This window comes from Emys orbicularis, chromosome 11, assembly GCF_028017835.1.
Source record: "Emys orbicularis isolate rEmyOrb1 chromosome 11, rEmyOrb1.hap1, whole genome shotgun sequence".
NCBI lineage: Eukaryota > Metazoa > Chordata > Testudines > Emydidae > Emys > Emys orbicularis.
The window spans coordinates 68,013,654-68,031,134 of NC_088693.1; the positions used below are offsets into that span (position 1 = coordinate 68,013,654).

General features: G+C 43.8%; 1 protein-coding gene across 1 annotated transcript in view; it reads right to left on the bottom strand.

The window, feature by feature from the left end:
- FN1 (fibronectin 1) overlaps positions 1–16,818 on the bottom strand; it is a 66,965-nt gene extending 50,147 nt beyond the window's left edge. The window contains exons 1-9 of the mRNA XM_065413226.1: positions 16,716–16,818; positions 15,462–15,599; positions 12,457–12,588; positions 11,982–12,119; positions 8,734–8,886; positions 6,753–6,950; positions 5,708–5,887; positions 3,580–3,756; positions 1,782–1,934 (exon numbers count right to left, since the gene is read on the bottom strand). Coding sequence (XP_065269298.1) covers positions 1,782–1,934; positions 3,580–3,756; positions 5,708–5,887; positions 6,753–6,950; positions 8,734–8,886; positions 11,982–12,119; positions 12,457–12,588; positions 15,462–15,599; positions 16,716–16,776 — 1,330 coding nt within the window. The 5' untranslated portion in view covers positions 16,777–16,818. The remainder of the gene's footprint in view (positions 1–1,781; positions 1,935–3,579; positions 3,757–5,707; positions 5,888–6,752; positions 6,951–8,733; positions 8,887–11,981; positions 12,120–12,456; positions 12,589–15,461; positions 15,600–16,715) is intronic.
- Between the last annotated feature and the right edge of the window lie 663 nt (positions 16,819–17,481).

A 17,481-nucleotide genomic window follows, 5' to 3' on the forward strand; every position in this document is an offset into this window, starting at 1 on the left:
CTAAAATGACATATTAAAAAAATCACTGGGTTTGCGTATAAAGGGCTAGATTGTGATATTCTTACCCGTGCTGAGCAGCACTTTACTCCTCACTGATTTCAGTGGAAGTAAAATACTACTTGGTGTGAGCAAAGGTATCACAATGCAGCCCCAAATGTTCTCCACACTTTATTTTGCTTGGTAATTGACGACACTTTGTTGTAACCCCAAGAGAAGAACTGATGCATTATACGCCCAAGTTATTCCTCGTACCCACTGATGCACGATGCAGGGCCAGATCCCCCAATCAACAGAGCGATGGCAATTTATACCATTTCATAGAATCATAGAATGTCAGGGTTGGAAGGGACCTCAGGAGGTCATCTAGTCCACCCCCCTGCTCAAAGCAGCGCCAATCCCCAACTAAATCATTTGAGGACTTGGCCCTAATCCTTTATCCTTAAAGCAATCTGGTCAATAACAGCTAGTTTAAGAAAACAAGCAAACCTGAAAACCCCTGTAGAAGCGAGTTGCTTTGTGAAGCAATCAACCATCATAAAGATGGCCTGTTATTTGTGGCAGGATTTAGCTGCACTGCTAGTGGACAGGGCATGGAACCAGCCTCTAAAGACCTGTGTTCGATTCTGGGTCTGCCACAGCCTTCCTGCCCTTGGGCAAGTCATTTAATCTGCGCTGCCCCTGTTACCCATCTGTAAAACGAGGCTAGTACTTCCCTGCCTCACGGGTGTGTTGTGAGACTAAATCCCCTGGTGCTTTGTAAATGCTGAGATATTACAAGAAGGCCCACAGAGGTTTCCCGACAGCGCCCACAGAGGTTTCCCGACAGCTGTGATCTATCAGGGGGGTTGAGAGAACCCACACCCTTTAAAAAAAAAAAAAAATTATTTCCCTGACTAGGTTACTTCGCTCTTTTCAGCAGAAGTTGCTTTAACCTGACAGTTTCCTTTCACTCTCCCCCCATTTCCCCGCAAGACCCATCCTTCAGAGATCACAATGCCGAGCGCTGGCCAGTTAGGCAGAATTAGAAGGGAGCTTTACTGAACAGCAGGTCCTTCAGCTGTGCATCTCTCACCGTTCTGCACAAGACGCATGGAAAACCTCAAAGTCCTTGAGAGAGCCTTTCCGCATAAATTATATCCCATTTCAGCAGCAGTGTTCGCGTCCTTCCTTGGCTCTCTGACAGCACCCTCTGCTTTTTCCAGACATGAATCCAACGCTGTAAGTAGCTTTAGGATGATCAAATGTCTACGCTCGCCCCTTTGAAGTCCTCTTTTTTGGTGCTGTCTAAGCACTTCCCCACTTGGGCTGCTTAAAAGAAATCTCAGTACTGTCCTGCCAACTTTTCATACAGATTAGCCTGCAAAGGTAATTCAGCCTACACAGAGGAATTAAAAACCTCACTGCAAAATAAGACTGCACTGCCCTTTAACCCTGCCTTCAAGCTTCAGACTAGCCTGGGGCTTTACACAGGAGAATGGCCTCAATTCAGCAACCAGAGTCGCTGCAATGGTGCGGACCCTTAAATATAAGCAAGAGACCGCAGGGATGTGCGTTGATCAAGCGAATTGAGGTTTAGCGAGTGCTGAATTGGCACTATTCCTGAATGTAAACAATATCTGGATCTTTGTACAAATATCCCTCCTGGCCTCCACAAGTGAGACCTGTTGAAGTAGAATCGTTTTTGGGGGCTGCTCTAATTCCCAATGAAGTCAGTGGAAAGAATCCCTTTGACTTCAACGAGAGTTGGATCAGGCCTTTGGTGCATAAATTAAGACACATACCTCTAAGCTGGGAGTATGCAATGCAGGTCCATTCGCCACGGCCATTTCCGGCGCAAGTGCATCTCATCATATGGCCCATGTCGTGCTGTTTGTCCCACTGGTCTCCAACACGGTACATGACACCTTCATTGGTTGTGCAGATTTCCTCATGGGCTGGTCAAGAAGTGTGAGGGGTTTTATTTAGATAGAGTTACAATGAGCACAAACATTCATATAATCTGCTATACACATTCCCACAGTGCTACGGGCTCCATACTCTAATGTGGGGGGTTTATGACCTCACTAGGTTTCCAAATCCCACTTTCACTAGGTGCTGATGTTCTCTAAATGCAAGTCCCTGACATTAGTTTATTCACTCTAAATCAGGTCTTCCTACCTCCAAACCTGTTAGGCTCTAACTACAGAGACTGTGTAGTTATGGATGGCTGTGCAAAGTGGGTGTAAAACCCACCACTGCTGGCCACTCACTTTACACAGATGTAAATATCTATGCAAGGCACAAAGGGAGTGAAGACCCAGCCATGCTGCCTTTAAAGGACCACAAGAAAGAGGAAACTATCACCTAATTGTCACTTTACTTTTTGGTAGACAGGAGTGGAGGAAGATGTCTGTTGTTACAAGCCTCCTACCAAAATATACGTTCATCACCATCCAAAGGAAAATCATGGGCCAGACCCTCAGCTGCTGTAGCTGTGTTGAAGTCTTTGGAGGTATGGCAACATACATCAGCCGAGGACCTAGTCCCTATACTTTCACCTAAATTACCTTTTCTAAAGGATTTTATGTCCTGGCCGAATTCCAACACAGGTTGGACATAAAATTGCCAACATAAAATTGCCTTCACATTTTCAATTAGATGTGGTATTCTTTTTTGCCACTTCATGTCTTAAAGTGTCACATCTCATTCCTGTGCTCTGTTTAACATGTGCTGGGTTCCATCCCAGAGGTGGCTGCATTTCAGTGGCGGGTGGAATGATCCTTGTATCTGTCACCTACGTCACAGGGGTGCGGTGGGGTTCAGTTAATGTTTGTTAAGATATTGAGATCCTCACATAAAAGGCACTGCTATAAGTGTAAAGTTCTCTTTGCTCCATACTGAATTGTATGTACGCGAGCAAATGTAGCATGGGAGCTATTGAGTTATAAAAGGTTTGCTGTTTAAAATGGGTTCCCATAGCTGCCTTGTGTTCTGATCTTGCAGGAAGTGCTAGTGCTCTCCGTTGCCTTAGATCTAAACACACACAACTCCTTTTGACATCACTGAGACTGGCATAAACTGAGACCTGCATAATTGCCACGGTAACAGACTGATGTTAGAAGCACAGGGTCATCCGTAACGGCAAGGTACGGCAAGAGGAAAGGATGAGTAGCGAGGAAGAAGGCTTCCGCAGATATAAGGCCAGATCCTCTGCTAGTGTAAACCTCTGTAGTGCCACTGACGTCAATGAAGCTACGCCAATTTACACCGGCTGAGGATCTGGCCCAGAATTCTCTGCACCAAATGGGCAGAGTAAATTTCTTTCTATTTGTAATACCAAAGTCACTGGTCAAAAAACCCCTTTAAAAGCCGTAGAAGAAACTTGAATTGGACTACAGCTACCTGGAAGCCACTAATGACTGAAAGTTCACCACAGTGATGGACGCAGCTCAGTGGACACCTGGAAGGGCTCCACATCCCAATTGCATTTCATGGGCCACAGTCTGAGAACCACTGGTCTTAAACAGAAACCTCAATGACTGGTCTTGAACAGAGACCAGCCAGAGATCTTCCCACCCAGCACCACCATCCACAACTTACCAGCCATAGGGCAGAAGCCAAACTTCTGTTCAGCATCGTAGTTCTGGGTGGTTCCGCACCACTTCATGTTGTCTTTCCGTCCCTCAGAAGTACAATCAGTGTAATTGCGGTTGTTATACAGGAAGGGGAAGTGGCATAAGGCACCATTGGAGTTGCCACCCCGGGTTTGGACCAGAACTACAGAAAGCAGGAGGAGTAAAAGAAAGAGATGTATCTGAGCCGGCATTTTCCTCAGAGGATCCAGGAGTTGTTTCAGAACATAGCACGGACCCTCAGTTTGCATGTGCCCCCTTACCAGAGTACCCTTAACCCTCTTTTCTGACGGAGACTAATTTAATCATGTAAATGTAAACCTTGTGAAAAGTTGGTCCACATTCAAGGAATTTGCAAAACCCGAAAGCACCCACCATCCCCCATGCACAGATGTGGAAAGAGTGGGCCTGGCCACGGGAATCATAGAAGAGTAGGGAAATCTGACGTAGGCCCGCTGTGCCAGGGAAGGCATCGGCATTGGAATCGTAACAGCAGCTCCACAATGCGCACAGATTCCCCTGGCAGAGAGAATCATCTGAGGTCTGCTTTAGAGTTTCTTTGCACCAACAGAGTCGTCAGGAACAAACAGGAGTAGGATGAGGGAGCTGGTCCAATGAGTCAAATATTCTCTCCATTATATGAGAACAAGAGTACTTGTGGCACCTTAGAGACTAACAAATTTATTTGAGCATAAGCTTTCGTGGGCTACAGCCCACTTCTAGCCCACGAAAGCTTATGCTCAAATAAATTTGTTAGTCTCTAAGGTGCCACAAGTACTCCTGTTCTTTTTGCGGATACAGACTAACATGGCTGCTATTCTGATCTCCGTTATATGACATCTGTACAACCCCACGGAAGTAAATGGGGCTGGGTGGATTTAACTGAGAGCTGGGCTGTGACCAAGGACTTTAAATAAAACCTCAGCCCTTAGGAAACAGTTGCAACTCAATGATGTAGAAATAGCCAGGAAGAATGAAGCCTTTGCTTGCGTCCTCCTATACTGAGATTTTCCCAGCCCATAGTGGAGCAAAAGGGAACTCTTAGACACCTATCACCAATGCAATCCAGAGCAGCTGAATTCCACAAATTCTCTTAAAATAGAACAAATGTGACATGATGGAAAGGGATGTAGAGTTTCATCTGAAGGAACCAGAAGATATTAAAAAAAACCAAACCCATGCGAGTGAAACACTACTCAAAAACGACAGATCTGAGAAGTAGTATTTTACCACTTTACTAAATCTACCAATACATGAATAACTTCAGCCACACTTCACTTAGGGTCAGATCCAGCAGAAATTCCCCTGTCTGGCTGCTGTCTTATGGAAGGTCCATGGGCTTCCAGAATATTGCCCTTCCCTCCCCACCCCCAGCTGATGTAGAATGTTGCATTAGTCATGCCACAGCACCCCTTCCCAGTGGCAGATTAGGATTGCTGCTATATAAGGCAATCTGACTGGGGAGTCAGGATTGAGGGAGTGACATCAGAGGATTGCACAGATGAGACTCCGGGCAGTGTCCTACCCTCATGGCCTAATATGGGCCAGGGCTCTTGTCTGACTGGTTGAAATTCAACCAGCCAAGAGAGGTCTAAAGGTCCCTTGGATCAAAGCCCGTGAGCTATACTCTGGTTAACAGCTTCATTTTTAAGGTCAAGTAGGGAGAGCAATAGAACACAGATTTTCTTAAATAAAAATGCTGATCTGGGCCCTTTCCCCTACAACACTACAGGAGGAGGCCCTCGCTAGCTAGTTAAAGAAAACCCTCAAGGGCAAAAGGATAGACATGTAGTCCCCTCATTTCCTCCTTTTCCCTGGCTACTCCTACTTCACCAGGGTAATTGACACCTTCTCCACATCCCAGGGTTGGGAGTTTAATGTTTGCAAGATGCAGGGAAGATGGGGAACATGTTCACAAGAACTATTCACGCTCTATCATTTTCATCTTATCTTCAGATGGTGCAAATCAGCAGCTTCAGTGGAGCTGTGTCCATTTAGACCAGCTAAATCTGGCCCAGACAGAATTTATATTCACCATACCCAGATACTAGAAATTCAACCTATTTTTCCCAATACATTTCTCTAGACAAGCTTACCATTTTGTTCAGTACAAAAGGAGTATCTGTTGTCCTGTTCGAAGTTGGAGGTTGTGCTGCACCAGAAGTGTCCATCCGAACGACCTTCCGTGGTGCAAGAATAGAAAGTCCTCCCACCATAGGTGAATGGCAGAACACATGGTTCCCCATTAGAATTGCCACCATAGGTTTGGGTCACAGCTTTAAACCAAGCAAAGCACAACATTACATTACGGCTCAGTGTCCCCACTCCAGTTCTTTGTGCCCTAAAGTAACTCTAGCTTCTCTGGACCAGATCCTCAGCTGGTATAAATGGCACTGACTTCAATTGTCCCAGGCCAATTTTATACCAGCTGAGGATCTAGCCCTGTAACATCATCATTCAACCTACATCCTCCCCAAAAAACATACTGCTGCAACTTAGTTTGAATAAAGTTGCTAATTCTGCATCCCATGGCTTTATTCTCCCACTGCCGTAGGTATATAATAAAATGGGAGTTACTTCTGTCCTATAGAACCAGGCCCCAAATAATCAAAACCAGGAAGAAATTCTGATTCTTTCCTTTCCCTTCTCCAAGCCCCTTGCTGTTCCTCATTTTGCATGCTCTTCAGAGCACCCTTCTTATACATTCCCCAGGATCCTACTTTCTAGTGAGGGACAAAACCCCCCATGGGGTTTTCTCTCCCCTCAATGCACATAGGAGCCATGAAAATTCAGACACGTTATGAGTGTTGACCTAGGAGAGTGCGTCCTTATGTCTTTAGAAACTGGGCTTCACTACAAGTGAAAACAGCTGAAATTCTCTTAGTGCCTGATGCACTGAAGTCAGTGCGACTCTTTCCAAGGACTTCAGTGGGCTTTGTATCAGGATCTTAGTTCAGAGGCTGCACTAAAGACAATTATGTAGTTAAGATCCTTTTGCATGTTGGTCCCAATCCCGCAAAGCACTGAAACACGGACTTCCATGGGACTACTCACATAGTTAAAGCGAAGCACTTGCTTAGCGCTTTGCTGCACTGGGGCCTTGATTTGTCTAGGTGTGAGCATTAAAAGAAAAGCTCATACCTGTCTCCTGGCAGCTGACACCATTGCCCAAGCAAGTACAAAGCATCTGTTGGCTGCCCTGTGTCTTGAGCCACTGCATCCCAACAGAGTACACCACCCCACTGTCAGTAACACAGTGACCGTACGGCTGAGGCTGGGGCTGGGGCTGAGGCTGGTAAAGTGCAGTTCGTACATCTGTGAAGGTTGAGGATCCAGATCCTAAGGCAGAAAGTGTTAGAAAGGAGGGGATAAGCAGCAGGCTTTAAATCCAAAAACAAGGAACAGAAAATCTAGGTTAAGTGCTATGATGTTAACATTTCACTTTCTTAGGCATAATTATCTGCAGATATTTTTATTAATCGCTTTCCATTTTCATAACATTTGTTTGCACTTCAATTAGTAAATTTCAACAGTAAAAAAAAAAAACCTCTCTAGCCACGCTAATAATCCTCCCCGACAAGAGCAACTGCGCAGCCAACAACTGTGACTAGAGCAGGTCAAAAAATGCCAGTTTTTCACAGGAAATTTTGGGGGGGAAACCCCCCCCCAAAATTGTAAGATTTTTTTAAAGTTTCCTATGAACATGTTTTGCTGTTCTGGACGACAAACTGAAATAAAAAATTGAAACCAATGAAGAAAGGAAAGGAGGAGGAAAAATCCCCAAACTGAAAAACTGGGTGGTTTGGTTTTTTCCCCCCAGTTTTTCCACCAAAAAACTGAAAAATCTCAAAAGAAACCAGTTTTTTCATGAAACGTCTATTTTGGGAAAATGCCGTTTTCCAACAAAAAATATTCTCAGAGGAAAATTTTCAACCAGCTTTAGTTAAGAATAAGATGGAAAGAGACTCAGAGGCCTCGTCTGCACTTGGAAACTTTTGCTAAAAATTTCCCACTTTTCCTACCACCAGTTTAGCTCCACCTGCAACAGCCAATATGGGAGCAAAAGTATAGGCAAGGCTTTGACAACCATTGGAGTTTTAAAAGCACAGTATGGTTTAGACCTGCTCAGAGGTCTGCTTTAAGTGCTAGAGGTTTCCCGAAGTCTGTCTATACCAGCATTCCCACCACGGAGTGGAACTGGTGATAGCAAGAGTAGGAAATTATTAACACAAAACCTAGTATACAGGGGAAAAGCTAGATTTACACATTAAAAGCAGAACTAGGTCATTAAAAGGACAAAGAACCTACATTAAGAAGAGCTTCAGAAGCTGAATATGTTGCTATAAACGTAGGACAGAGGACAGTGTATACCAGGAAACTAAATAAACACCATACCAAAAATCACAAAGGATCTGATATACAAAATACAATTTAATACACAAGTGCCTTGTTGACATTTCTACATATTAAAGCTTGAGCATAAGTGGATGTGTTTATCTTGCCAGAAGAATAGTTTAACTTCTGACATCTACAAGATATTCAAGTTTAAATTCAGGACATTTAAAGTAAGGCACCCTGTAGAATGCCTATAGCTCAGTGGTTTGAGCATTAGCCTGCTAAACCCAGGGTTGTGAGTGCAATCCTTGAGGAGGCCATTTGGGGATTTTAGTTGGGGATTAGTCCAGCTTTGAGCAGGGGGTTGGACTAGATGACCTCCTGAGGTCCCTTCCAACCCTGATATTCTATTTCAAAAATATTAACCCAAAGTGCCACATTTTCAAGATATAGCCTATATTTATAGGTCCATAAATCGGTGCATGCTATTTTTTTTGGCACCTTTGAACATGCACATGTTCTAATCTGCATGTGCAAACCTCTTTTGTGCATGCAAACTGTGTGTAAATGAATTCGGTCATTTGACATGCACAAAAGATGATAATGTTTAGTCTCCTGTCAAATTTTGACCTTAAATATTGCACATCTTCCTCTCGCAAAACTCTTGTTAACTTTGACAAGATTTTTGCCTAAATCAGTGCTTTGTGATTCAGCACAAAATCTTTTGTGTGTGACTTGTACTGTTCAATGCCCCCACTTACCAATAAGATTTACCACTTACCAATGCCAGGAGTTTGCACAGATGAATGCCTTTCACATTTCCACTCGCCTCTGCCGTTACCAGTGCAGATGCACTGAAGCAGGTTTCCTCGGTTATCCTTCTTGCTCCAGGTATCTCCAATTCTGTATGAAGTCTTGGTATCCTGATCATTGCACCTATCTGCAGAGGAAAGGAAACATTTATAACAAAGGAAGCAAGGCTTAGTTTTTCCTATATTTAGCAGCATGCCCATCACAAAAGGAAAAATACTGGGTCCTTTGTGGATATTCCCTGATTAATCTTCCACAGTACAGTTCGTCTTCCACTACCAAGCTCCATCACCCCTACCAAGGTAGCCATATGCTTTCAAGCCCTGACTCTATTGCAGAAAGGAACATGCTGGGAAGCCATTCTAAAACATTGGATGAAATCCTGGTCCCATGGAAGTCAATGGCAAAACTCCCATTGATTTCAATGGTAAAGGATTTCACCCAGTGATTTTAAACATTCTTTCGGATAGCACCTTTTTGCTCCCAGTGGGGACAAGGCAGAATGTGAAACCGACTCCTGGGTTACTGCCCACTCTTGCTAATAGTTTTCAAAACCATTTTAAGCACCTTGTTCCTTGACCATATTGTGGGGAAAACCCTGCTAAGCTGAAACCCGTTTTAATGTTGTTTAATTCTAAACAGTTTCTTAGCATGGTCATTGCATGCTGTAGACAGGGCCCAGTTGAACCTCATGGGCCTATTTCACATGAAAGGAACTAAATCCTGTTTGATAGGCAATATCTTTGGGTCAAATTCTTCACCCAGAAATATGCAATATGAATCCTGTCTTTAAATAAACTACCACCCGTGATGAATTGAGCAAATAGGTTCAAGTGATAGCATAATAAACTACTTCTAGCTGCACGCAGAGCCACATGGATTAACTCATTCTACTTCCATTACAGCATTTTACCCTCACATGCAACGGCAACTCGATCCATGATTAAACGTGAGTCATTGTGTCAAAAACGCTTTCATCTACTCTATGAACAACTGTGGAATGAGGTACGCATCACTTCAGATTGCCACTGAGCTAGGGTACATTGGGTCAAAAACTAACATGTGGCAAACACATTAACAAACCACAGTAGATAAAATGACACAGGGCTGTGTCTATACCAAGAAAGTGGTAAGTGGCTACAGGGCTGATAATGTATTTATATGTACACCTCTACCCCAATATAACGCGATCCGATATAACACGAATTCGCATATAACGCGGTAAAGCAGTGCTCCGGGGGGGCGGGGCTGCGCACTCCGGTGGATCAAAGCAAGTTTGATATAACGCGGTTTCACCTATAACGCGGTAAGTTTTTTTGGCTCCAGAGGACAGCGTTATATCGAGGTAGAGGTGTATATGAAAATGTGGACATTTGCCCTCAGAAGATCAGGTGTCTCAGGATGGGCACCCAAGAATGTAGGCACCCAAATCACTAGTTGCTTTGGAAAATCTTGGCCATAATACTTATATTTAATCCACACATCAGTACTTACACTACTACGTGGGCCACAACTATCATTTTATACTTAGACAATGTATTTATCTATGTGATTACATTTTGGAAGCAAAACCCATTATTGGGGGAAAAAATGAATAGGTTGCAATTTGCTATAAGGTCCAACAATAGACTCCAGAACTGTGAGATGAAAGACACTGCCTAATTGTTTTTATTGATTATAGTAACTTCGAAGCTTGCACATAACATGTTCTCTTTCTGCTTTGTCCTTTCCCATTTGACAGTTAATTATTTCCCCCCCCATGTGTTTTCAAACAGTGTTGAAATGGTCAAGGCTGGTTTTGTTTCATAGCTTATTTCTTGACTACCTCTCTCCACGAACTTTGACTTTAATCCCAAACCTCTGAGTTTTAGTTCTTTACCTTTCTATTGTTTATATTAGCAAAAAGCTATTAGCTTTATATCTCAAGGCAACTGGGCATGAGGCCATTTAAAGGCTACAGAGAAAGATCTCAAAACCCGCATAAAAAAGGTACAAGAGACCAGGTCAAATTACCTTGGGGCAGATGTACAGCTGGTAAAAACTGTCATAGCTCCACAATGGAGCTTGTTTTATAGTACAGGGATACTAGAAGAGAAGGTAATAAGCAGAAGTAACTTGTAAAGGCCCCCATCTACATTTTATAGGCCAATCCAGTGGGATATTTTGCAACAATGTAGTTGCACTGGTACAAAGCTGGAGTGGAAAAGTGATGTGCTGGTGTTAAAAGATCTTTGCACAATTGCAAAGTACACCTCTGCCTGGTTATAACAGTGTCCTCGGAAGCCAAAAAATCTTACTGTGTTATAGGTGAAACCGGTGGATCAAAGCAACTTCAATATAACGCAGAGTGCGCAGCCCCACCCTCCCGGAGCACTGCTTTACCGCGTTATATCCGAATTCGTGTTATATCGGGTCACGTTATATCGAGGTAGCAGTGTAGTTACGCTAAAGGTTCACACTATTACCAAAATCCTCAGTGTACACAAAGCATTAGACTAAACAATCGTTGGTTTGGCTTTCGGATGGACTAGATGATGTTAAAAAACGACAAACCCTGCATTTTTAGAGCTCTGCAGGAATTTTTGGATTTGTTAATAATACCAGAATCTCAAGAAAGATAAACCAGGGGACAATTTCCCTTTAAAAGCACCTTCTCTCTCCATGGGGGCAATTCTAGGCCAAACTGTGTAAGGTCTGTAACTCGGCACAATTCCAGGGACTTCCTGCGGGATATGTGGAGTGTAAATCAGTGCATAATTTGACCCACTAGAGCCATTTAGCCTAGAGGAATATTTCCCCAAAAATGGCTGTATAAAGCACAGCATGGACCCAACAACATAGCTTTCTGTGCGGGTGATAAGTGGCTAACTCCACAATGTATCCACAAGGGGGTATGGGATTCCAGAACAGGATATGGCAAATGCCATTGGCAAATTTTTGCTTGTGACCCATTCTTATGTTACAGTTTGATCTGGTCACCCCATACAATTTGTTTTGGTGAAATCCAATACACCACCTACTTCTCCATGTAATATCAAGTACACCACACACTTGAAGGTGTCTTCCTTTTTCTTTGTCTTACTTTAAGTGTCTTAGCTTGTGCATTCTGGGCCCCAAAGAAAGGATAAGAAAAGGCATCATTTTAGAACCTGAGCTTCAGCAGAATGAAGTGCACCTGCCATTCTGCATAGCGTTAGTACGTTGGCAAGAGAAATCGATACGTACTCCTGGAGGTACAGGTGATATGTCCATTGCCTTCGCCTAAGCAAGTGCAGTCCACCATCATCCAGCCTTGGTAGGGCTTCTCCCAAGTCTCTCCAACAACATAGGATGTCCCGGCAGTGTTATCGTAGCATCTCTCAGCTGTGGGAATGGAGGAAGACAGGGTTTTCTCGTTTGTTTTAAATATTTCTAAAAGCCAGGGGTTCTCATCCTGGGGATGGCAACCCCTTGGGAGTCACAAACAGGTGTCAGGGGGTCATGACCCCCTTTGCCTTCCCATATTGGTAGATCGGAGGAGGCTGCCAGAAAAAAAAAAGTTCTAGACACTGCCACTGCGCCAGGCTAAGTTAGAGCAGGCTGAAGGCCTGAATCAGTTCAAATTAGCATCCTTTGTTCTAATATAGGATTCTTTAATGACATCTGTTAAATACTTCTGAAGCCTGATCTCTCAAAGAAATATGCCAAAACCACTACATACCTAGAGGTTTGCAGGTCCATTCCCCTTTCCCGTTGCCCAGACACACACACTCTAACATGTAGCCACCCGTCTCGTGTGGTCTACGCCAGGTATCACCAATCTTATAGGACTGACCCCCTTCATGGCACCGATCTGTGGCAAACAGAAAATGGTTTAGTCATCACCTAGTTGAGAATTCGGCCTGTGTATATTCACTGTAGAACAGCAAACAATCCAATCCCCTGTCATTTAAACAGCATCCTCTTCAGGCATCCCAAGTCAACGTGATATGAACTTTTAGCGAAGATAAATGCTAAGAGGAAAAGAGTTACTGTCAGGGAATCTGGGCCTGCAGCAGAGCTAATCTTCAGGCAGCCTCATCAGTACAGCTGGCCTGCAGCAGGCTGCCTGATTGGCCATGCTGCCTGATTGGCTGCAGGCGCCAGCAGGCCGGCTCTTAAACCAGCAGCCAGGGCCGGCTCCAGGCACCAGCACAGCAAGCTGGTGCTTGGGGAGGCCCATGGAAGGGAGCGGCACGTCCGGGTCTTCGGCAGCAGGTCCCTCAGTCCCCCTTGGAGGGAAGGACCCGCTGCCAAATTGCCACCGAAGCGGCGGCGGTAGAAGTGCCGATTGCGGCTTTTTCTTGCTTTTTTTTTTCGCCGCTTGGGGCGGCAAAAACACCGGAGCCGGCCCTGCCAGCAGCAGCAATTTACTGGCTGTTTGATGCTCATGCTCACCACTGTTCCTACTTCTACCTTATCTTGGGCCTCTGCCTTGAACCCCTCCTTGCCTTCTACCCTGCTTGCTCCAATTCCTGCCGTCCGGTTTGACCTGGCCCTTGGCTCCTGACTACTGACTCTCACTTGACACTCGGCTCTGATATCCGGTTCCCGCCCTCCAGTTTGACCCTTGGCTTTAGCTGCTGACTCCGGCTCCGATCCTAGTCCTTGGGGCCCGATGCCTGCTCTACCCACGAAGCTAGACCACCCTCCTTCCAGTTGGCTGACAATTATTGTCAAAGGGAGGCGCTTCCTTGAATGTCAAAGAAAGAGTTCCAAATAGAAGAGTCGTTGACGCTTTCTGAAGTTCCTCAGTCACCCACAGCACTCAAGTGAGACTTTGGTGTTTCATCAAAAACTTTTTTTTTTTTTTTTTTTGCAGGAAAACATCTTTTTTTTTTAATGAATTTGTTAGGCTTTTTGGTGGGAAATTGCTAAAGAAAAGAAATTCAATTTTTTTCCAATTTCAAATCGCATTTTTCATTTTGTTTTAGTTTACAATTTTTTGTTTTATTTCAGTTTTTAAAAACCAAACCAAAACTTTCTCTTCAAGTTTAATTGAAATGAAAACTTTGGAGTCAAATCAAAACAAACTTTCATTTCATTTAGACATTCCCACAAAAGTTTAAAAATTTCAAATAAATTGTTGTTCACAACTTTTAAAGAAACTGGTTTTTCAACTAGCTCGACTTAGGCCTGTTGAATTGCCAAGAACCAGGAGACCCAAGAGTGCTAACCAGAATTTAGAGAACAAGGAGATCTGAAGGGGCTGGACCTTACAGTTGGATATTATGATATTAATCCAGCTAAATCTAAAATTCAATGCACTGACATACTGTAGGCCGATTCAAAGACCTGCATGGCAGTGTTATGATCAAATGGATTTGTAATAAATACATTTTGGATCCACTAGTTAGCACAGATCCATTTGCCGAAAGAACAGCAAGTGGAGTATTGCAAGGGCTGAGTCTGAATGGATAAGGATCATAGCACTGATCAAGATTCAGAGGCACCTGACCTTGGTCTAATTCCTAAAATGACCAAACAATCTGAGCAGTAGCAGTGATATGACACCTGATTCAAAGCCAACTGCAGTCAGGGGAGTCTTTCCACTGCCTTCAGTGGGCTTTGGCTCAAATCCATGATGAGGAAATGGAAGTCACAGCTTAACAATCATTTAACATCTTGAACCGGAAATCTCCTGTTTCTGATTCTGGGCCAAACTCAGCCGTGCCCAATGCAACTCCACTGAATGCAGGGCAGAACTAGCCCCTTGGCCTTTGCAGGATTTCCTTCCATCCGATACTGAGAGTTCATGTCTGATGTCTTGTGGGAAGTATGCAGCGCTGCATGTTGCAAATCAAACCAAACCAGCTGTTGTGTTAAAGATGCAATAAAGCTGTGATTCTCAAAGACAGCATAGGGACTGGGAAATCTAAGCCCAAATGTACTGATAGAGTGCTCTTCATCTACGGTAGCAGAAACTGTTTTGCAGACAGAGTCTAAATCAGGAGCTAAAGAGAAGTGGTTAGCAGGTGACTTAAAGAGTGACCCAACAACTCAAAGGAAAGGAGCTCCAGATAGAGAGGCAACAAAATGAAAGGGTGAGAAGAGAGCAGAGGGGAGGGGATGGTGAGGAAGCCAAGACAGGAGAAGCAGAATGGGTAAGAAGCATGTTGGGAATGGTCTGAGAGATCACAATCTCCAGCACATAGACTCTACAGAGGCCACATTAAGGGACAGATACTCAGCTGGTGTAAATCGGCACAAATCTATTGATGTCATTGAAGCTATGCTGGTTTTCACCAGCTGAGGATTTGGCCTTCATTCTCTGCAGTGAGTAAACACTGTTCCACTAGAGTTGCCATCAAGATCCAATGCATCTCTGATAGCTGTAATAAGCATGCAGCAGCTGAAATACTTTATACTGGTCCTATTGGCAGGGCACTAACACACTTATCGCACTATTTTTAACATGTCGTCGATTGGAACATTTGCTCTTTAAAGCCCAATCCTGCCAGCCTTGCTCACACAAATAATTCCATTGACTTCCATGGGACCACTCATGCGAAGAGGATGAGCTTTTTCAATGGAAAGACTCCAATTGACTTCAGTGGGCTTTGCATCAGTCCGCATACTCCTAAGCAATAAGCAAATCTGCATTGCACTTGGGGTTGTCAGGTCAACCTCTCTGGAAAATGCACAACACTGAAGAGCAATGGCTCAAGCAATATCTTTGTTACATACTTGCAATGGTGCAGCTAATTCGTCCACGTCCAGCCCCGATGCAGGTACAATCCCAGATCATGGAGTCTTTGGGGCGCTCATAAGTCTCCCCTACCCGATAGGTAGATCCAGTGTATTTGTCAAAGCAAGTTTCTTCAGCTGCGGGGAAAATAAAGTCCATGTGATGATGAATTAAGGTGCAGGCTGTAGAATTCAAATTGCAAGAACACAAACCACATACACTCCTATTCCCCTCCCTCCCTCACCACTGTTTTTCCTTGTGCAGGAAAATTCAGATGTGTCTAGTTTTCTCTGAAGAGTAACAGTCACATATTAGTGTGGCAGCATGAAAGTCGGCAGAGTGGAATTCATGCAAGCACTGAGGGCTCACACAAGGCCCCCTACCCAACTGCAAACCAGCTGATTTGTGCTGCGCCAGCAACAAAAGACAGCCATAAACCATCTCATCAGTTAAGATAGGTTTATGGCTGCTTTGCATCACCAGAGCAGCCCAACACAGCCAGAGCAAACCAGTGAATACAGCCCAATAAATAAAGTTCAGTTTGATTATCCAAATGTCCCTGTTACCCCAAACAGGGTCACATCCCCCAACATCTGTTACATTTAAAAATCCCCCTGTTATCCAAAACCTCAATTTTATCCAAATTTATTCCGTGTCTCCCTATGACACTTAGATAGTTGAGATCAAAATAATCATAAATCAGAATAAGAATAATTACTCCAACCTTACACCCAACTATGGGACATTCATATGCAAGTTAGAAGGACTGTGAAACAAGTTGCAAATGAAAGTCAACTTTTAAAATGTTTTTTAAAACGGTTTGACAACATTAGGCTATGAAATGCATATTAACAGTTACAGACCATACAATCAGATAAAAAGTTTAGAGAAGTCAGAGCTGAAAAGTTGGGCTCCAGATCTGTTGTGTACTCTGCAATTGTTAGGGATTTCAAATCTAGGGCCAGGGCAGATCATTATAGAGATGAGGCACTGCAAAGTTCAGATTCAGATCCAAACTTCAGGTTGAGTGTTACCTGGCCCCAGGGTTCCGATTGCAGGCCCATGTCTAATGAAGACTACCCCTTAAAATCTCAGGCCAGATCCTCAGCGTAAATGAGCATAAATCCATTATTGACTCTCATGCCCATTAACATGAGCTGAGAATCTGATCTGTGGTCTATACTTTTTTTTAATGCTTATTTTAATTGGCCTCACAACCCATTTTTCATTCATCACGACTCCCACCAACTTACGTTCAGGCTTGCTTTCGCAGTTAAAGCCTCTGCTTCCCCCATAGCAGGTACAGATGAGCATGTTTCCCAGGTATATGCGTTCCCATTGTTGGCTTATCTGATAATATCTCCCATTATCATAACAGCCCTCTGAAAAAGAAAGAGAAGTCTTGGGTTACATTAGCCTCCTTCAACCACAGATCTCCAAACAAAAGTCAAAAAGGAGAGTTAAATCATGTGTGGACTATACATTAGGTCCTGATCCTGCATTCTTTGCACATGCAAAACTCCCACTGAGACAATGGGAGTTTGGGACACACAGAGAAAGCAAGATCAGGCACCTGAATGTCAATCCACACCACATTAGATACTGCAGTACGTGCACAGGAGTTTAGAGAGACTTTGAAACAAAAAGAGTTATCAGATCCAGAATCTCATCTGGGGCCTGATCCAAAGCTCCATTCAATTCAATGGAAAGACTGCCACTGACTTCAGTGGGCTTTGGATATGTTCCAGCCACTGTAGGATTGTTTCCCAGGTTTACATTTACAAGTGTTTTGTCCAGGTCAGTTCCAAGTGTGCCAAGCAGCAGGGCTTCCACCACATCCCTTGAGAGATCATTTTACAGCCTGACAGATCTCAGTGCCAGGAAGTTTTTCCCTGATGCAGCCTCAAGTTCCCCAGACGCTTTCAAAGGTGACAACTGCAATTGTTCCAGCAAACATCTCCCAAATTGTGTTTGCAGAAAGAGTGTTTTAGTGTTTTGCTTTAAGGTTATTTGTAATTA